This window comes from Primulina huaijiensis, chromosome 13, assembly GCF_012295235.1.
Source record: "Primulina huaijiensis isolate GDHJ02 chromosome 13, ASM1229523v2, whole genome shotgun sequence".
In the NCBI taxonomy this organism is placed as follows: domain Eukaryota; kingdom Viridiplantae; phylum Streptophyta; class Magnoliopsida; order Lamiales; family Gesneriaceae; genus Primulina; species Primulina huaijiensis.
The window spans coordinates 15,610,482-15,633,098 of record NC_133318.1 but is presented as its reverse complement, the minus strand read 5'-3'; the positions used below and the strand labels follow the sequence as shown (position 1 = coordinate 15,633,098).

Sequence of the window (22,617 nt, the reverse complement as noted above, 5' to 3'; positions counted from 1 at the left end):
ACTTTTTTTAATTGAAAATATATTAAAAAAAATTGAATAACAAATGAAGCTGCAGTGTAACAATTGATCGGTCTTTTAAATTCAATTTTATTCCAAGTAATTAGGATTTTCTATGTTTTTTAGGGAAAAAACTAAAGCTTCCTCACACTTTGTTTTAGGGCAAAAACTTGTGTGAAACGGTCTCACGGATCGTATTTTGTGAGACAGATCTCTTATTTAGGTCATCTATAAAAAAGTATTACTTTTTATGCTAAGAGTATTACTTTTTATTGTGAATATCGGTATGGTTGACCCGTCTCACAGATAAGATTTTCGTGAGACCGTCTCACAAGAAAACTACTCTTGTTTTAGTTTATCGGTTGAAGAATTTAAAGACATATTTTGTTATGAAAATATTGGTTTTATTGAATTCTGGATCCGTTCATGGCAGGGCCGTCAGCCGTCTCCTAGGCTATATTTTAGGAGAAGGTCTTATATAATTTTTTTTTATTAAATATGAGCTGATAATTAAATACACATAGTTATCACAAATATCCAATATGCTACGTACATTTATTAAATTATTTAAATGAGACATATAAAATAAAATAAAAAAAAAACTTAATGAATTAACTCTCTAGGCTTAATCTCTCGAGTCATAAATGAATATATGTATAATACAAACAAAATAATAATTATTAAAATAAAGATGCATAAATAATAATGATTTTTGTCACAAAACAAATTTAAATATTTAAATACTAACAGATGCAAGAAATAACTATTAGTGAATTGGTTAAAACAAAGTCCACGAGTCAAATAAACAAATTACAAGATTATAAAATCTCGGACACAAAAAACCAAATCAATTAAAACAAAAAAAAAATAAAAAATCACATTAAATAAATAACGGCACGATATATAATTGACCCGATTTGAGAAACTCAACTTATCTGAATAGAGCAATGTAACGAAGGAGAAATGTTTTTTTAAGAAGAAATAATTTTCTTTCGCTAAGAAAAGAGGAGCAAAGTACAAAAAATTGACAACTCCTCTATAAATAACAAAAGAAGAAATCAAAATCATTTTACACAAATATATTTGATACCAAAACTATGTCAAATCGGTTAAGACAAGAAGAAATTAAAGTCGATTGAGGCAGTTGAGGTGCATAAAACTCAAGCTTTTGATGCTCTTCCACCTCAAAGGAGGACAGTTTGAAAAATGACCTCGGTCAAATGTTCCTTTGATTTATAATTAATCATTCTTCAATTTTTTTTAAAAAAAAAAACTAAAAATAACCTTAAAACATATATGAAAACAAAGACCAAGTAAATGTAAAAAATTGATAAGCTTATATTTTAGAGAGAATAATGCTTTTTTGGTCCGGTATTATTGTCTATTTGCGATTTTGGTTCTTTATGTTATCAAATTTCAGTTTTAGTTAGTTATATGTTGTTTTTGGAAATTTTAATCATTTCCAAATCTCTGTTGACGTGAGACCAATACAATGTACGTCGATTTGGTTTTGACGTGTATATTGTCACATCAACAATCCTGATGAAAAATGAATAAAATTATCAAAAATCGGAAAATACACGAGTAATTCTGAAATTTGATAACATAGATGATTAAATCGTAAATTGACGAAATTACATTGCAAGAAATGTATATGAGCATCAAAATCTATCTACTACATGTGTCTAGATACCAAAGATAAATTAACCTCATAACATCAAATTTAAAAACATGCTTTTATTGTGCCCTTTTTTTCCACATAAAAAACTCATTGAAGATAGACTTGTCAAGAGCACATAAAAATTCACCCTACAACCCTCTTTTCAATATCCTTAAGGAAATCATTAACAATAGTTATATCTTTAGAAATATTTCCCTAATAATTCCTGAATGACTTTCTTTATGATCATCACACTTGAAATTTGATTTCCCCCACCTCTACATATCCCTATTTACATTAGATATACTTTTATTCGTTAGAGGTGCAAAAGAATGAATTCTTAGTACAATGACTCACTTTTTCGGGTAGATACCTTGTTAGCATTAGTGGAGATGTTTAAAAGAGAGTGTCAATAAATAGTTCAGTGGACAACTTGAAAAATAAACGGGAAATTGACCTTCAGTCTCCAGCCGTCGATTTTTTTTGTGTTCAGTTCCTGGGTACTTTTTTAGTACCACATTTCCACATGAAGTGTACCACATTTTGTATGACATAGTACCACAATTTTGTGGGTAGGGAGTGAACCCAAATAAATATTTTGATTGAGGATTTTTCACCAACTTCCCCAAAAATAAACCTTATAGGTTACTTCTTTTTCTTATGTTTCCAAAGGAATTTGTTGGAATACTAAGTGCACCTATATGAACTAATTAGGATTTAAAAGACAATTTAGTTCTACTAGGTGTTAGTCATACAGATTTAATATGGGATAGTTCTCAAATATGAGATAATTAACAAAATAACATTGATCAAACATTTTTTAAAAGAAATTATCTTATATTATTATTTTATACACTCAAATATATTTGAGAAGAATTATTTTTCAAAAATAAGGTTTACAACATCTTTTGCCAAAATGTTAAAAAAAACGTTACAAACTATTTTCTTCCTTAATTAAGTAGCATCGAGTATCGCATGAAACTCCTTAATTACTTATGTGTAATGGGATATATATATTATAATTTACGAGCCGTTGATTATGAAAAACAATTTTCATAATCCATATATCATGCCAAAATTGTCCCTAAGGGTAAATTGCATAGAATCATTTGTTTAATTTCAAAATAGCTGATGCCCCTGTGAAAAATAAATAGGCATTTAACTCTTTATGTTTTTTTAAAAATTAAAGAAGCTCAAATAACCTCAATTTCATAATTTTAGATGTACACATTTTAATAATTAGGACAATATGTAATTCACATATTACGTATTTGAATGTACGAAAAAAATTGTCATTAAAAATAACACAACTCAACTAAAATTAAACAAAAATAATAATGTGATTTTTAATTATATGCATGAAATTTGATGAAAAATTATTTTGTATACAACTAAAGAGGTTAGAATCCTATTTTGGATCAAACCCTCATTCCAAAATCTTCGTTAAAGTCAAGTTGTGCAAAGATCCATAATTTTTTGTTATTATTTTTGTTTGCAATAAGACAAGAACGAGGTTGAGTGCTAGAGAGTCGGCAGCGTGCGTTTCAAGTGTTTACCAACTGGACATAACAGAGCAAATTATATTATGGATTGTATGTACATGTTCGTCGATAAAATATGGTAAAATCGATACTAGAGTTGGACTTTTAACTTTCTATGGATAATTTTCCTTACATATGACACGGTGTAATGTGTAAAACATGACCAATTTTCTTTCAAGATACGACTTAATTATAACTTGTGTAATAAAGACTTATCTTTAGATGTGTTATATATGAACTTTCTCTTCGGACAGAAATTAATGAATATAGAGTACATTTTTTTAACATATAATTTGTAAATACAGTTTTGCTATCTGACCCCTATGGTTTCAGTTATTTTATCTATGGTTAAATTGACCCACAAATTTAATTTTTTAGATAAAATAATTGACCCACTTGATTAACCATAGGGGTCAGCTAGCAAAACTATATTATTTTATCTAAAAAATTAAATTTGTGGGTCAATTATAAATTACGACAATCTTTACCTGAAATTCATGAATGGACACTCATGTAACAACGTTCAAACAATGGGAGTTTAACGTAGCCACCTTGTAAGCCAAACATTGATGCGCACTAATTACCATAATGTAATAATTTTTTAAAAAAAGAAATTTCGGATTTATTTTCCTATATGTTTTTATTACAAAATTAACCAAAAGTCTAGAGTAGATCTACAACTAATTTAGTGTAACTCAAATATGATTTCAACGTCAACTTTTTACTCTGTCCTTGACAAATAAAATATGTATATTGGAATTAGGAAATCAAATAACGCCTGAATAATCCATGCTTGATGCTTCTTGTTTCTATTCAATATTACACCGAATATTTTTCAATATTCAACATATAATTTCATTGCACAAAACAAAAACAATATTTTTCCATATTCAATGTTCTAACCGCATTGCACAAAACAAAAACAAGTAGTAAAATCGCCCATTCCAATTAATTTCAATAATTGCTCATGAAAGGGGCAATAATTTACAATATTTACATTAATAAAAAAATTAGCAAAATACATATCGTTTAACAAAAAGACGAAGAGTACCATAAAAGCTCAGGAGGGTAGTCAATCCAAAAAGAAGTGGAAGGTTTGAACAGAATAAAAATAAAATCATATAATTATTAAAAACGGACAAAATGAAAAAATAAAAACTAGACAAAAGAAAAGTCTTGCAAGGTCAAGAAAAAATATTATAATTTTTTCAAAATGAAAAAATAAAAACTAGACAAAAGAAATCTTGCAAGATCAAGAAAAAATAATATAATTTTTTTAAAAAAAATTATATTATTTTTAAGCTCAGTGAGGATAGCACCGTAACAAGATCACCAATGTTCTAATCTTTCGCACAGTCTGTTCATCGCGGATGGTCGGGTTCTCGGCCAAAAGAAATCCATGGAATGTTTATCCAGGATAGATAGTCGCATGGTAACAGGATTAATCGATGGATAAACTCCAGGTGACCTAGAAAAGACAGCCATGAAGAGAAAAAGGTGTGTTGTCGAATGATAGAAAGATGGCAAATAAGAGTACTGTGACTTCGAAAGAAATCGATGCCCCTGATTAGTTTATATATAGAGGGGATGGAGTCCAAAAGAAACAAATACAAAGCTAATAGGAAAAGAAAGTGCTTATTCCATTTTCAAAATATAATTTTAACGAAAATTTGTTGCAAGTGAAATTACTTAAATTAAATCAAAATTGAATGAAATATATTTTATATAATTTTAGTTATTATTAAAATGAGTTTTTGTAACAGGTGAATCTTATATATTGATTTTTTTATTAAAAAAAAGTACATGGATATGAATATTTTATGTTTGGGAAAAAAAATTTTAAAAAAAAAGAACATTACTGTCAATAAAAATTTTAAATTTTTTGATTATAGCTTTACGGTTGAACATAATTAAATGAGAAAGGGTAATTTGGCAAAAAAATACTTGCTTTCCATAAAAAAAACATAACTTTTCGATATGAAAAAATTATAAAATATGTGTTTTGTAGGTTGGATTTTCTTTTCTAGCACAAAAAAGTATATAATAAAAAAAAATTATTTTTTAAATTACATTTACTATTGTAATAAAGAATTAAAAAACAAAAAATGGCAGTGAAATGAAAAGTGAACCTAACAAAACTAAAGAAATAGCATCTGTCTCTCAAGTCCGGCAAGAACACATCTTTTATCTCCTTACTTACGTTATGCATCTGAAAAAAGGAATATGGGTTAAATTATTCTACACTCCTTGAGTTTTAACATAAATTATTTGTCAGTTTATGTTAAAAAAATTTATTTTTTATATTATCTGATCTATAATAAAATGTGGTTGTACTCTTTAAGTATATATTTATTTATTTTTTATGAAAATAAGTACAAAACATTAAAAATACGATACTAATATATGATATTTGAGTACTAAATATTTTGGATATGATATTAATATATGATTTTTGAGTATGCAAACATGTATAGAAAATACTGGTATTAATTACATATTTGTCTTTTCGGATAAAATCGGTACAAAACATTGAAAACATGATATTAATATATGCTATTTGTGTACTAACTGTTTCAATTATGATATTAATATATGATTTTTATGTGCTTAAATATGTGTAGCAAATTTTGGCATTAATAAAAGTGCTCTAATTTTATACTCAAAATCTTATCTTTTGTATCAGATTTAAATAGTTTGTATCCAAATACTATATATTAATATCATATTTTTAATATTTTATACCTATTTTCATCCGAAAAGACATGTCATTAATATCAATATTTTTTAAAGATGTTTGGGTACTCAAAAATCATATATAAGTATTAAATCTGAAACAACTGATATTCAAATATCATATATCAATATCACATTTTAATATTTTATATTGATTTTAATCCAAAAAAAATAAATGTGAATTTAAGAAATACAGAAATATTTTATTTTNATATATATATATATATATATATATATATATATAGGCTTCTGCCATGCACTGTTGCTTTCCGTAGTTTATTATATTTATTTCGATAATATATATATATATATATATATATATCCTAAACAATCTATATTTGGTGATGAAACTATATTAATATGTTGTATTTCTTTTAGTCACCAGTGAAAAGCCCAAATAAAAACACGTAATTTTTATATGAAATCAATGATCTTTTAAAATTGTGTGATTTATAAAAAGAGAAGCGTCAAACTTCTGTAAATGGTGAAAATTTGTAAATACACAGGGTTTCAAAATACCTATAATTTTGTATAAGAGTTTTGTACTTTTTTTTAGATATATTAAAAGGGTATGCTAAATGCATTTACCTTGAAAAAATATTGGATAGGAAATATCCATGCATGATGTGAAAAGGTTTTTATTTAATTAAATTTCCAAGTACAAAATTTCGAATTCCCTTTTTCTGATCTACGTAGAGTGCAAGAAAAACAATACGTACGTACATAAAAAATAATAAATAAATAAAAATCGGGTTTTGTGTTGTTAATTCATATTTCGTGTTGTTACTATCAAAGTAGCAGTAAATATGGTTTTAAGGCAATTATTCCAATAGCCGCAGACCTCTGCTGTTATCTATATATTTATTTTTGTATCCTATCAGATCTGTACCTCATAAATGCAATTCCTTTAATTTAATATCTGAAAGAACAAATTGCCCTGTGTCTGAGCCACTTGTTGAACAAGTACCACTATTCATTCGGATGGTTTCAAACATTTTCTATGTAATGTAACACTCTAGCTAGTTTAACTAACATGAAACTCGTGTAGGTAAATAAAAGTGCGAATACGCAGAATTTGGGTTGGTAGGAAGTATTAAAGGTTATGGTTAAATTGCATTTTGGATTTCTATGGTGTAAAACGACATATTCAACTCGAGCTGAAATTAACAGTTATTAGTTGTTAATATATTTTCTTGAATGTCTAGACGTAACGGGACCACTTAGAAGATTTTGAGTATGGAAATTAACGGCCCTAGACTAGTGATACAATATATTTAATATAGGCAAGTGTGTAACAAAGAGGCTAAATAAGGATAATGAAGCAAACTGAAATATAAAGCATGAATAAATAAGACACAATATTTATGGATGTTCGGATATTAACAACTCATACGTCATATCTTCTTCGGCTTAAGATAAAATCCAATAAAAAAAAACTTTGATTTATACAATTTTTGTACAACCCACTTCTTTTAAGATTTAATATTGTCCAAATAGAAACTCTTAATGAAAACTCAAAAAAACACAACAAATGAATCTGATTGTCTATGGAACCCTTGGTTCTTGGTTCAGACATATACAACACAACTCTTCAATGGATAACTTTGAACGACTAGAGTTTGTGAAGTAACAAAATTTGATCATTGATAATCTGATATGAAAACAAATTGTGTGCTAGTGAGCAATTTGATATTTGAAAGAATAAGAGTGCTTGAAATCTTTTATGTTGCAAATTGCAAAAACTTCAGTAGCGTGTCTTCTTCAATCTTGAATCTGTATATTTATATTTAGAACAATTCCAGTGGCCGAAAACTTTTCAATGATCATATGTACTAACATATGATAAGATGACATTGTCAACTTTTCTTCATAATACATTGCATTTAATGTCCATTAATTGCTTCTTTGATTTTTACGACTTCTGTTACTTTGGCTTTTGAAAATTTGATTTTGTCTTGACATATTAGGAAACATTTCTATTAATCGGGAGTTGGTATGATATTGTTCATGATCTGCCATTGTATTTTGTCTGGTAGATCAGTCTGCGGCATGATCTTATCGAAGTGGTTAATTAGGTTGAATAGCAGCTTGAAATGGAACGGCTTGATATAATCAGTACATATCGGCTTGAGTTCAAGGCGACCAGCTAGAATTCTAAGAATACATGTCAATAGAAGCTATATCCTGAAACAACTCGAAACTATTTGTGATCACCAAAACTTATGATATTTTCAATCTAATAGTAATTATATATGTTAGTATCGGAAATGTATTTAGAGCGGTTGAATAAACAATTTTAAAATTCTGTATACGATTTTGCAAATCAAGCTAGGTTGGCAGCTCGAGTTAATTTTCTAGATCAAAGCATGTGTTTCGAGCAAATAAAAAGATATAAATTACAGAAACAGCTCGACACAATTAGTGAACTAAGTATACAAAAAATATAAACGCATAGGAATAAATAACATAAAGTAAAATAAGTCGAGACTTTGTTTATGAAAGTTCGTAGACAAAGCTTTTATGTCTTTTTTTTTATGTACTAGAAGATTTGATTAGTACAACCATTTGTACAAAACACACTTTAGCTCAGTTCAACAACCCTATTGAGCTGAAACTCTTAACAAATGCACAAAAACTTTTATTTGTTCATAAATGAATTTCTGACAGTTACAAACTTCTCGCTATGCAAATCAGCTCGAGTATACAAATATTAAGCGAGAATAAAGCAGTTCACAAAATTATCCTTAGTAGATCTGATAGACTTTTTGCGTGTGCAAATGATCTTGATATAATAACCTTTTTAGAGGTGGTGAAAGAAATTCATAAAATTCTCTTGATTATGCAAGGATCCAAATTTTCAGTTATTATCCACATACTGATGCATTCCTATTTTTATAGATAATGGCTCCAACATTAATAAATTTAAACGGTACTCACAATTGTAATGGATATCCAACAAATCTTGCAAAGAATGTCACGTGTCCTTGTTGCATTTCCAAATATAGCACTAAGAATTAAATTTTCTTAGACACTAGCTAGATGTAGTAGCTAATTGATCTTTAATTTGGTGATTGAAGACATGTTAAAGTTTCAAAGTAAATTAGTGAGTGCAAGATAAATTTGTGCAAAAACTGCAAGGAAATGAGATTGAAAAACAAATTAAGAACGGTAAATTGAAACGATGGAAAATTATAATAATATATATGGTCTCATAAGGACAAACATGTCGAGCCATGTGTCAGCATGTTTTCTGAGAAAATTTGAAAATTCAAAAAATTGAATTGTTCAGTAAGATTGTGAGTAAATTTGCGCGTAAAATAAATTTGAAACTTCAATTTGTCAAAATCAAATAAAATAATTAACTTAGAATTTAAATGTTTAAAATTTTTTAAAAAAAATTGAGTATTCTTAACTGATTGCTTCAATCAAATCGGATGCCATCAATCAGAGCTATAAGACAAGATCAGACAGATCATAATCTTGAACTGACCATCAGCTTGAGCTTAATATGTCTAACTATTATCTTATTAGCTCGACCTGACATTCTCCAAAGTTAATGTATAAATAACCAACTTAAATCAACAAGACCAAGTATATGTATTATTATATATATTATAAAGCTTTAGTATGTTATAGAAACTATTTGGTCCGACTTGGTTACACAAATGTAAAATTTCATATATAACCCTCAAAATAATTATTGCTAACTAACAATTTATGGACAAAAATGTAAAAAAAATATATATTATTTCAAATTTTACTCCACTAATAGTTATAACTTCTAACAAATATTAAAATTACTCAACTTTCATTCCATATAGTCTATATTTATTTTATTTTTAGTTTTTCTAATTTGCTAATTCTAGAAACTTTAATCTTATTCATTCGTTTATTTTTCTAAAAATGACAATATTCATATATTATACGCGGCTTTCGCTTGGTTATTAGAATTTATAAAGTAAAAAACTTACTATTCGGTAGAGGTTTAATGAAGATATGATCAACTTGTTGATCTATTGAGACATGCTCCAAACGATGTTTTTCTTCATAACATGGTCTTTAATCAAATTATGTCTGATGTCTGCATGCTTGGTTCTTGAGTGCAACACTAGATTGTAGGTGATTGTTATGACACTTGTGTTTTCACATAAGATAGAGGATTCAACTGCTTGAACTCCATAATATCTTAGTTGTTATTGAATCCAAGGTAGTTGTGCACAATAACTTACAACTGCCAAATACTCAGTTTTTACCGTTGATGTGGCTATGAAGGTTTGCTTTTTTGTTGAATCTATAGATTAGTCGGTCTCCCAAGAACTTACAAGTTCTACTTGTATTGTCCTATGTATCTTACAACCTGCATAATAAGCATCTAAATATCCAATTAAATTGAAACCAGAATCTTTTTTATATTAGATTCTGACATTTTGAGTGTCTTTTAGATATTTTAAAAAAAACATTTGGCTGGAATGTAATGTGATGTTTAGGGTTTGCTTGAAATCTAGCATATATAAAGACAAAAAACATGTTATCTAGTCTGCTACTATCTAGAATATACACAGACAAAAAACATTATATTTTAAAATTATTTTGGCTTCAAAAATTCTTTACAAAAAGGTATGTGGCATCATTGCTCAATTGTTGAACGGACTTTGATGGAGATTCTCGGTTACAACAAGAGCTTTTGTTGCTTGGGATATGGAGCGTTCTTCCTCAATTATTGTTCCTAACTCGAACTTATAATCCTTCAGATAAGCGAATAGGTCATGCAGCTCGAGCATATTCAGATCTTTTGATTATTGCATGGCTATGGTCTTACAATACGATTCTCTTATAAGAGTTCTCATCACATTTAGTGCAACTTCTGGGTTACTATACTTCTTTCCAAGAACAACAAACTCAATCACAATGCTGTTGAATCTCTCATAAAAATCATTCATGGTTTCTTCAGCCTTCATCTCGATATTATCAAATTTCTGAATGACCACAATCAACTTGTTCTCTCTGGTCTGATCATTCCCTTCATAAATCAAGAGTTTTATAAAGTATATATTTGGCCATATTATCTAGATTAGCTTTCTTTTTTTTCCTTGGCAGTCCACTTCATTCTTTATTTCTCGATCATCTGTGGAGCTCCATCTGATATGGCTACAAGAGCATTGACCTTCATGATCTTCATGGATCCATCAGTTATGACATACCACGTGTCATCATCTTGCGCTGACAAATGTGCATGTATAAAAAATTTTCAATCATCATATTTTTCTTTAAAAAAACATAAGAATTTTGTTAAAGATATCGTTTGTATATATCAAGGTTCGGAGATCGAAAAAACCATCTCAAATACCACTTGTTAGAATAATTTTTTTTTTTTAGAGAAGATGAATAAAATTTTTTAGATGATTTTTCAAATCACGTTTGGTTGGCAGCTTGAATTAATTTTCTCGATCAAACTACGTGTTTTGAGCAACTAAAAAGATTTAAAGTGAGGAAAATGGTCGACACACTTAGTGAACTAGTTATACACAAAATATAAACAAATAAATAAATGACATAAAATAAAATGAGTCAAGAGTTTGTTTATGAAAGTTGTAAGACAAAGCTTCTATGTGTTCCTTTTTTTTCCAGAAGGATTCTATTAGAAAATTTGATGAATACAAATATTTGTACAAAACTCACTCCAGCTCTGTTCAAGAACCCTATTGAGCTGAAACATATAGTAAATGCACTACAACTTCTATCTGTCAATAAATGAGTTTCTGACAGTTACGTATTACTCACTACGAAAATCAGCTCGAGTATACAAAGATAAGTGAGAATAAAAAAATGTTCACAAAATTATACTTAATCGATCTGATATACTTTTAGTGTGTACAAATCATCTTGATATAATAACTCTTTCGGAGGTGATGATAGAAATTCAGAAAATGCTCTTGATGCAATGATTAAAAATTTCAGTCATCGTCCCCATACTGATGCATTAATATTTTTATAGATCATGGCTTCAACGTTTATAAATTTGAACGGTGCTCACAATTATACTGGATAGCCAACAAATCTTCAGAGAATGACACGTGTCCTTTGGTATTTTCAAATATAGTACTAAGCAATAAATTCCCTTTGGCACTAACTAGATATGGTAGCTAACAGCTCTTTAATTATGTTATAGAGATATAAAATTTATCATTTCTGATCATGTTAAATTTTAAACTCTGAGAGTACCTGTTATACGCGGAGAATGTCTTCATATCAATCAATGTGTAGCTCAATAGGTTTTGAGTATAAATGACTTAACAATATATATTCATATTAATTAAACATATCATTATAAAATAAAAATATTTCAATCCTAAAAAAATTATGAGTTAAGATTAGGTATTAATGTATACATTATTCAATAAAATAAAAAATATATATATATTTTTAATAATAAAAATATTTAATTTCATAAATTATCTTTCTTACCTCAATAAAAAAAACTCCTCAAGTCACTCCATATTTTATATAGAAAAAAATCTAAACAAAACTTTTCTTTTAAATCGAACAACTCTTTTAATTTGAAAATAATTTCGTGTTAATTGTTTAGTATTATTTGATCAAATGAATAATAATAATAACACATACAAAGCGTGTGCATCTTTTACTAGTATAAATAAATAGTTGCTGACGGGTTTAGGACGGGTCCACTAAATCGCAAGATCTGCTTAACCGGGTCTGACTCTCTTCCCGTTAGGGACATGTTAAATACAAGATATGGGTTAAACAAGCCACATTTTTATCCTTATTTCTAATCAGACATCGTCAGTTCTAACTTTATCAGATTTGGATACAATTTAATCGAAATTTAACCAATATAATAGAAGAATAAGGAAAACACATTCTTGTAAGAATTGAAAACAACATTTTTGAAAGACGATGAAGTTGAAATATGTATTAAATCTAAAAGATGAACGAACTAAACTAATTATGCTTGAATATGTTGTGTTTATGTTCTTTTAACATCATGATTTTCTCCGATTTTGTTTTTGTTTCGTTTTATGTTTATTTTCCAATCTTTGATTGAGTGTTTGACTTGTTTTGGGTTTCAATCACCATGACCCATAATTAACTTGAATTGTTTAAATATTTATTTCATGGAAAACTAAATTATATCGTTTTCACAAAATTTCAAACTAAAATAAATCATGAATTTTTTATAGCAAAACCATCAACTTCGATTTGATCTGATCTGATTTGGATAATTCATTTTAAATTATGAATTTAATATTGAATCAATCTATGAAATATTATAATCCAGGAAAAAAAGAAATTTTGACCCTTATATAAAAGTTGAGTAAATCTAAGAAAAATAATACCAAATTAACAAAATGTATTACATAATTTTTATATTAATGTAATCGGTTTGGTTTATTTAATCATACAGTTTGGTATAATTTAACAGTTTAGTTCAGTTTCTAAACACCTTATCACAAAGTAATATATCTGTTTAATGGTAATTCATGATCATTAAATTAATGAGTAGAGACGATCTCACGAATCTTTATCTGTGAGACGGGTTAATCCTACCGATATTCATAATAAAAAGTAATATTCTTAACATAAAAAGTAATACTTTTTCATGGATGACCTAAATAAGATATTCGTCTCACAAAATACGACCCGTGATACCATCTCACACAAATTTTTGCCCAAATTAATTATGATCTGTCATATCATATTTTAAGAATCAAATTTAATTAAAACATAAGATTCTGCCATGCATGCACGAGAACATTAGCAGTAGACCAGACGACGTGAAATTAATGCAATCTCTGCGCAAGTAACGTGTATGAGCGTTTTTCCCAGGTGAGTGAACAATTTGGGCTATATCCACTTTTTTGGCAATTTAATGCACAACCATCCATTTTTGTTTTACTTTTCCTTAAAAAAATAGAATAATAAAAGTTTTCTTATTAATTACCCAAGGATGTTGATTTTGCACATGGTAATGACTTTTTTTTAGGGTTTTTGGGAGACGTGAATTGTTTACTTTGCTATTTCAAATCGTGATACATTTTGCTCAGACAAGTTTTGTTTGTACAAATTATTAAAAATTAGACGCACTAAACATCATGATTGAACAAAATACAGTTAGTCATTGACAAAACATTCGATTCATTATTTTTAAAATATTTCGCTTCTACATATATTGTACATTTGTATTTTGAACGTCGAAATATTAATGTATCTTTTACATTCATCTCCTATGCATTTGAGATTTACATATTACCATTTTTGCATACAAAAAGAATTAAATGTCACATACATTAAGGAACTGTTTTAAAATGTGATTTTTCCTTTATAAATTTGTAAAAAAAAAATCTTAAAAGAAAAGTACATGATAATATTTTTTTAAGTATTTACAAATATTATCTAAATATAAGGAAGATAAATATGAAAACCCGAAAATCAATATGTTGGTTTTGATGAGAAGGATAGGGGTTTCTCATTGGGCCACGGGTTGATGGGCTGGACCTTAATGGAGCCCATATTATGCATCCCCGACCCATAGTGGACAGTGGGCAATCTCCTTCGCCCGTCAAATCTGAAATCACCACCCCCTCAAGAACTCTTCTTGATAATCGCAGGGGAAATTTGGGGAGAAGGGAGTGCATTGTGAAATATTTTAAAAAAAAGATCCATAACTCAATTTATTTAAATGTCCTTGTGTTTTAAGTATAAATACATCATTAAATTTGATTACATATATACATTTATTTTAAGAAGAAAATTTCGACCACGTTTTGGTCGACCCAAACATGAATCGACTATTGTTTGGTCGACCGATGATCGACCAGACCACAGCAATTTGGTCGACCAACAATTGTTTGGTCGACCAAACAAAGACCAAAACTGGTCGACCAACAATTTTTGGTCGACCAACTTTGGTCAAAGACCAAAGCAATTTGGTCGACCAACAATATGGTCGACCAAAGTGCTTTGGTCTACCATGCATGGTAGACCAAAGTGCTTTGGTCTGCCATGAATTGTGCTTTGGTCGACCCATTCATGGTAGACCAAAGCAATTTGGTCGACCATCGACCATATTGTTGGTCGACCAAATTGTCAACCAAACAATGGTCGATCATTTGAGGGTCGACCATTGTTGATTGTTGTGTTACTCAATATCTCGATTTGGAGAATCGTAAATTTTAATTGAGGTAAGATGTGTGTCGACTGAGAAGAAAAAAAAAAGAGAGAATTAATTAAGTTAAAAAATTTAATCGTAGTTAATGTAATAATCAAAAGTCAACTCCTTTTTTCTTAAAAAAAAAAGTCAGAGTCCTTATTTTTTAAATACTTTCTATCTCACTCCTATTTTTTTAACTGACCCATAATCGCAGATGCTCGTAGTCCATATTGGGTGAGATACTAATGAAATCAAAGTTTTAATTTTCGATATATATATTCCGAAAATTTTTCGTTGATGATAATTTTGAACGCCCATTTAAGAGATTCTGTCTAAAGAAAGTGGGTGGTTATTTAGAACAACTTGAGAGGAAGTGAGGAACAAGAAATACGATAATTGGCTCCTCTAGAACTGAGTGAACTATCTGCATTTTCGTGTCCTCCATCTAGTACATTTTTACTCTTTCAAGTTTAAACCTTGAGCTGGGGTGATTGCAACTCTGTTTTAGTTTTATTATCTCAGAATCAATAAATATAAAAGATTAAACAGTCAAATTCGTTTTTTGTATGTAACTCAATTCGGCAAGCACGGAATGACAATATTCAAGACATGAAATAGCATAGCACTTGAACACAGACTGAATCTATATAGACCTCAGCTTCTTTGGAATTGGAGCTCATACTTTGTGAATGAAGTTGAGAGCATTAGCATGTGATTTATAGTCGAGGACCATGTCCAGTAACGCTCATAATCATTCTTCATGTCTAGCTTGATTATCCCCTTATCCGTCGTTAGTACAACGAGGTAACCAGCCTCCGCGTCCCTGAATTCTGAATCCCTGTATAGCTCAGTGTGCAAGTCAAGAATGACACCTGAAAATAACGTCAAATGTTTATTTGTATTTACATAGATGGTTGTGAAATTCATAAGTGATTCTTCTACATTGATCATGTATGTTTGATATTTTTATTTGTGAGTATTGAATGTTCGGGCTGAAGACCTGGTTAGTGAAATTACTTACTTTCTTTTTGTCTTGCGAAGACATTTAGCATGTTGGGCTTTTTGGTTTTGATGATGACCTGTGTAATGCAACGATAGGAGCTTAATCAATTTTCGAAGGGAACGGATAATGGTTTAATAACCAAGGATACTTTTATTGGTAAACTTTCTTGGATTTATTTTTATGACGAAACTAATTTTAATACCTTTGCTTCATTATTTAGGATCACCACTACTAATTGCAGCAAATACCTTCCTGTTAGAACACCAGCAGATACAGCATAAAGAAAACTCATGAATCAATAATAATTTTGAATGATGTTGTGGTTCTTCATACCATCTGTTCCCTCAATTTTGAGCTCTGCACCTTTGGCTAGAATTGATCTGCACTTCTCGAAGTTGAAATCGTGGTCATGGTTATCCTCGAGCGGTAGCACTGGGGAGCTTTCATTGAATCTGTTTTTGTACCCTGATCGTGCTTTCAGAGTATCTGAGCCTCTTATTGCTGAAACAAAGTCAGCCATTATTTGATAATGAGATATCTATTTTAGCGATAAAGTGTAAAAAATCATGATCTTAAGAAAAAACTTAAGAACTGATACTTTAACTTTTTAGTTTATTACATGTTGCTGCCGCAGCCGTGAGAGTAACTATTTCACTTGCACTTGTGCTGCTAATAGCTGAATTTATTACACTGCTGATCTGTTCTCTCTTTGCTCCCATGGCCTCGGCCACTTTTGCGCACTGTGCTGCAATTAAGGCGGTTGCCGAAGCCACAGCCGACTCCTTCGCAGTGTTCTCTATGTAATTTTGCGACTTTTCGGCAGCTATTGCCGCAAGAGCAGCTGCGACCCCTGCGACAGATAGCGCTGCATGAACCTCTGCCTTTTGTAACCTCTTCTCCTCTTTTCGCCTCTGTTTTATATCTTTCAGCCATTTTTTTATTGGGACATTTTTAAATGGCATGATTTTCCATGGCATCTGCATTCATATTGTTATATGTCGAATCTGTATATCAGATATAAATATATAATGTTAGTTTAGATGAGAACTTACCCATTTCCTCTTGAAGTAGCTGCTGTAGTTCAATTCTGGGTGCATTGCTTGTTGCATCCATATCCATGACTGAAGAGTTGTCAGTTAATTGTTGCCAAGGATAATATCTGTGTTGTGTATAAGTGCATCTAAAATTGTTGTTCCATCGTTCAGTGTCAATGGGAAGGGGTGGCTATTGGGATAGTCGCACCTTCCTTCTAAATGTTCTATAGCCCGTGTGTATTTCTATACAACATAGTGTTTGAAAAATTCTTAAGTTTTTCTGTTCGGCGTTTCCGAAAGTCAAAATCCTGTCTTGGCCTCACAAACACGTGTATTACAGATTTGGCGATGCAGTACATAATACTATGATGAACTATTTTAACTTCGTGTCAATAACATTAAGTTACCTTTAAATCATTGGTTTTCCAAGGAGGCACAAAATTCTCTCCATCATCTATCTTCACACTCTTGTCCATCCCCTGCAAGTTTAAGTCTCTCATTAAATGACTTTTTTTTTCCCGTGTGTGTAGGTGTTCATCCAATTATGGTGAAGGACAACAATCAACTTACCATTGGAGGAAGTTTGGAATCGTTCTCAAACGTCCTTATGGGGCTGTCTTGAACAACAAGTGATCGATCTTGTATCTCATGTTCAAAAGCTTGAACAGCGAAGTTGCACCAAGCAAGTGAAAGAAAATCCATCGTCTCCGGATGTGCTTGTGAAAGGGTTACCCCGCAATCAGGATCCATCTTGGTTAGTGCCATAGAATTCAAGAGAGAAGGTACTTAAATTTAGGTATACTAATATGCTTTGATCACTCTCTTTACCCAAATATATTGTGCATTTTCTACTATATTTGGTCCATAAGTTTGTATAAAGTAGTTGATTTAGAGCTGGACAGTTAAAAAGGTAAACTCAGAAACTGGGGAACAAAAGAAGCCTAGCTTTATAATTACACTCGTGGGATCACTCCATTTAGTGCATGATTTTCACTTAAATATATATTAGACTATTAGTGTCTATTTTTACAAACCTTTATATACACACAGAGAGAGAGAGAGAGAGATACATGTGTGTTTATAATATGTTATATTTGTGTGTGTCTGTGAGGAGATGCCTTAGTTGGAAAGGGATAATCAATAACACAACTTAGGTGTTTGGTATTAGCAAGAGTGAATTAGATTCTTTTTTCACCCATTACTAGTGTTAATAAAGTATGACATCTCAGATGATAAACAATGTCTCACTTTTACACATTCTGAAGTTGTTGCATAAAAAAGGTGTCATTGTGGTTGTTTGTGGATGTGGGAGTTTTCTCGAAAACTGTAACTTGATTTTTTTCTAAACTCTGATTCTAAAGAAAGTACGAGTTATTTAACGCGATCATTATAACTTCTTCCGTATTTAATTGATGATAATCGCATAATTTGTAAGTATATGATTCCCCATGGTGTAGATTTGGCTGGACTCCTTACATTTATTGTGCATGATGTTGTAATTTATATTGTCTGGGACTCATTGGATGTAGGAGTCACATAAAAACTTACTAAATTCGGTGTAAAGTTCAGCTGTCTGTCTAACATCGTGCATAAGATATTAGAAGCTATACTTTTCCAAATTTTCTGTTACTATACATCAATAGTAGAACCGAGATCTTGGAACAATTGGATCTGGATACTTTTATCTACTTGTAACTCATGAAAATTGAATATATTAACTTCTGTTTCTATCAATTATCAGTCTTGAAGATAACACTGCATAAAAGTCCAGCACCACGTTATTTTATCTTAATCGTCACATCGTCCGGGGCCGTTGTTGCTCTCAGAAACATTTCACATAAGATGAATATGGAAGTAGATTTTTTGATACAATGAGGGTGAGAGATTTACTTAAATCTAACATGAATATGGAAGTAGATTTTTTGATACAATGTAGGTAAATAGATTTGTGCTTTCTAAAGGGAAAAATAAAAAAGAAAGAAAGAAGGGAAAACCCCAGTTTTGAAATGAAATGAACACATGGTAGCCACTCATGAGGCATGAAACTACAACACATAACAATAATATAGAAATCGAAAGAAGAAGAAGCATATGGTTGTTCTGGACCCATTCTTTTTGCATCTTTAAGTCTATACCAGAAACTCAAGCTAAGCATTAAAGATTATACTATATATTTTATAAAGTGAAATCATTGAGCACGATATCTGGCTGGGGTTGTATTGGGCCATTTCATTGCTCTCCTAATCTCCAGCCAAACCTGGGGGTTCTCATTCATCACCGATATTGAGTATACATGTTACTTATATATTTATGGTAAGGAATACGTTGTTTGACAGTTATGAATAAATACGTAAACGGCAATTAAAATAGCAAATTTATGTTTTATCATAATTAGGTGTTGTGCCAAATGTTACAACATCTTGGACAACATGCAGCAGAATATTAACTTTTATAACACATATCGACTTTAAATAAATAAACGGACAAGATTAAATATGCACAAATATAAATACTTGTGCGGTGCCTTATGGCAAAAATTAATCACTAGAAACCAAATCGTTTACACAAAAACCTATCACTAGTGGTTTTTACGAAAATCAATTTCCTCAACACTTTGAGAAAATAAAGCTTTCTAAAACAAATAACCAGAATAAAAACTAAAACAAGAAAGCTAAAAACGTGAGCCAAAAGAGAATCCACGAAAAATGATCTTCAGCCAACTTCTTCACAGATGTTGTCTGCAGATGTTCACAACACTCAAGGCAACACGCGATCACCACTCTACAAAAAACAGCACAATCCTTGACGAATTATTTCTTTGATATTCTCGGCATGCACAAGTGTGTGTATGACTATTCTCAATAAAGAAGCCGAGAGGGAAGCGCCCAATGATGTCCTTAATCTCTTATTTATAGATGTAGACTTTTATCTCCACAAGAAAACATATAACATAAGGAAAGTAAGAGTTTTAAGAAATAAACTCTATTTAACCATTGATATCATATCTCTTTAAATCATTCCAATAAATAACATATCTAGACTACTTTTGAATGATTATCTCCTTGTCTAAGAAATGCAAAATCACATAAAATAATCTACTCAATCAAATCAACAAAGAAAAATAATTTTAGAGAAATAATTAAAAATCTAGGGAATTATAACAATTAAAGTCGAGAATATTATTTCTCTTCACACAAATCAGGTCCACCATGAGAAACTTTGTTCTTCTTTTAGGTTGCACTAGAAAATTAGGAGAAATTTGCGTTGAGATCAGTGTTCTAAATGGCGGCCACCTAGGCGATAGGCGGCCCTCGACCGCCCTGCTTACGCATGAGCCGTCTGTTTTAGGCAGCTCAAGCTATACAGCGGTGGGCAGGCGGTCGAGGCGGCAAACAGGCGTGCCAGATGAGGCAGTCAACATTTTTAAGTTGTAGTCTACAAATTTTAAAAACTTAATCAAAGTCAACTAATTTTAAAACTCAAAATCACCATAGTTATTTAAATCACACTCACTTTTTTTTAACTTTTGGTTCTCACTTTTTCTCACTATCAACCATTAAGCTCACCACACAAATTGTTTGCCGCAAGTAGCAAGAAGCTTTAGGTTATGCATTGTATATTTATTATTTAACATACTTTTTTTAAAATATATTTCAGATTTTGTGATTTCAAAAATCACATTTTTTTCCTTATTGTTATTGATTTACTATTGAAGATTAAAAGTAGAAAATGATAAACAACTAGAGTTGAAATTTAAGCCAAAGTCTAATAATATTGTTTAGGAATATGTATAAAGAGAAAGAGATTTGATCACATACAAGTTGTGGAAGAGTGTTATTAAATGAGGAGTTTATAGGATGGAACATCATATCGCGGGTATTGTAGGATAAGTTGAAGCATGTCCTAAAGCATCTGATGCGATAAAAAAAAAAGTGAGAGACTATCTTGAAAATAAGACATTTGCTAGGAGAATGGTCGACATATTATGCTCAAGTGGTTATATGATTTAAAATATTAGAATTGTATCATTACAATCAACTATAATTTTTTTAGTAAAACGATAAATGTTTGATGTTATATGTTCGAAACAAATAAAGCTACTTGATAAACCGTCTTAAAAGATTTCATGTTAGAAATTTTTTTCTCCAAAACCTTGGTGGTCTATAATTATCATATTTATACAAGAGAGTAATTTGATCCTGTTTATGTTAGAATCAAGAAAGATGGTCATCTATGTACGTTGACAAACAAAAGAAGAGAAAAGAAGAAAATGTAATACATGCTTTTTAGTTATTTTTTTATGAGAAAACTGCAATATCAATCATATGTATTTTGTATATTTACGATATTGGTTAATAATATTGTCAAATTTCAATTTTAGATTTAGTCTTTGTTTGACACGGTGCTCATACGACACTATGTAACGTTTACGTAGTTCCGACATGACGCTGATATATAAGTTAAATATCAACCCTTCTAATGAATAAGAAATAAATTTTTCAAAATTTGAAAGATACAAAACTAATAAAACTAAAATTGAACTACATAAATTCATTATTAAGATAACTTAAACTAGTAAATAGTGTAAGAACACCAAAAGTGGTGGGTATCACAAACCATTCATTTGGGAAATTAATTAAGAATGGAAAAAAAGTCGATGTGTATTATTGAAGATAGATTACAATAAGTAAAATGGACTTGTTGATTGATTATCTTTTTGATAAACAATTGCAATAAATATTAACTTTTTCTATAGGGTAATGATGTTGGAGGATTGGGCAAATTTGCTTTTATTAGTAGGAATAATATTTTTTCAACTTGTCAACAAAGTTATGTATTAGGTTATTTTTTTTAAAAAAAAATAATAATTAAACTTTTTTTTGTTGCAAAACATAATAATTGTAATGCTCGATAGAACATGCGACAAGACATGACTAAATATAATTTTAGCATTAATTATTACAATTAAACATTATTTTAATATTTAACTCATCCTAGACTATATCCGTCTGAAATTTAATTTTAAATTAAAATGTTTTATTTAATTAATCATATGGAAATTAATTTTATCTTTTTAATGTTTTAAAAATAGTGTAAAGCATGTAAGAGAACGGGAATAATAATTTGATTCTCTTCTTTGGGTTCGGCGACTTTGCTTTGGTGGTTACTGCTGATTTAAGATATTAAAATTTTAAAAGTTGAAAAAAAATATATTAAAAAGTGGGTTTTTTTATGACAAAAACTTGTGTGAGACGGTCTCACGGGTCGTATTTTGTGAGACGAGTCTTTATTTTGGTTATCCATGAAAAAGTATTACTTTTTATGTTAAGAGTATTAGTTTTTATTGTGAATATCAATAGAATTGACCCGTTTCACAGATAAAGATTCGTGAGACCGTCTCATAAGAGACTTACTCTTTTTTTTATTTATTATATATAAAAAATACTGGATTAATTATATTAATGGTAAGTTTCCTTACC

General features: G+C 29.9%; 1 protein-coding gene and 1 long non-coding RNA gene across 2 annotated transcripts; one reads left to right on the top strand and one right to left on the bottom strand.

Moving 5' to 3' along the window:
* Nucleotides 1–15,588: 15,588 nt before the first annotated feature.
* On the bottom strand, nt 15,589–17,902 carry LOC140990955 (VAN3-binding protein). Its single transcript, XM_073460848.1, has 8 exons — nt 17,708–17,902; nt 17,545–17,616; nt 17,156–17,224; nt 16,723–17,080; nt 16,437–16,604; nt 16,306–16,355; nt 16,122–16,179; nt 15,589–15,972 (listed from the first exon to the last, which is right to left on the bottom strand). Exons 1-8 carry the CDS (start codon nt 17,900–17,902, stop codon nt 15,755–15,757), a joined length of 1,188 nt encoding a protein of 395 aa, XP_073316949.1. The 3' UTR covers nt 15,589–15,754.
* Nucleotides 16,127–18,976, top strand: LOC140990956 (uncharacterized). Its single transcript, XR_012177738.1, has 4 exons — nt 16,127–16,259; nt 16,860–16,989; nt 17,668–18,877; nt 18,909–18,976. It is a non-coding gene; the product is annotated as an uncharacterized lncRNA (long non-coding RNA).
* The last annotated feature ends 3,641 nt before the right edge of the window (nt 18,977–22,617 follow it).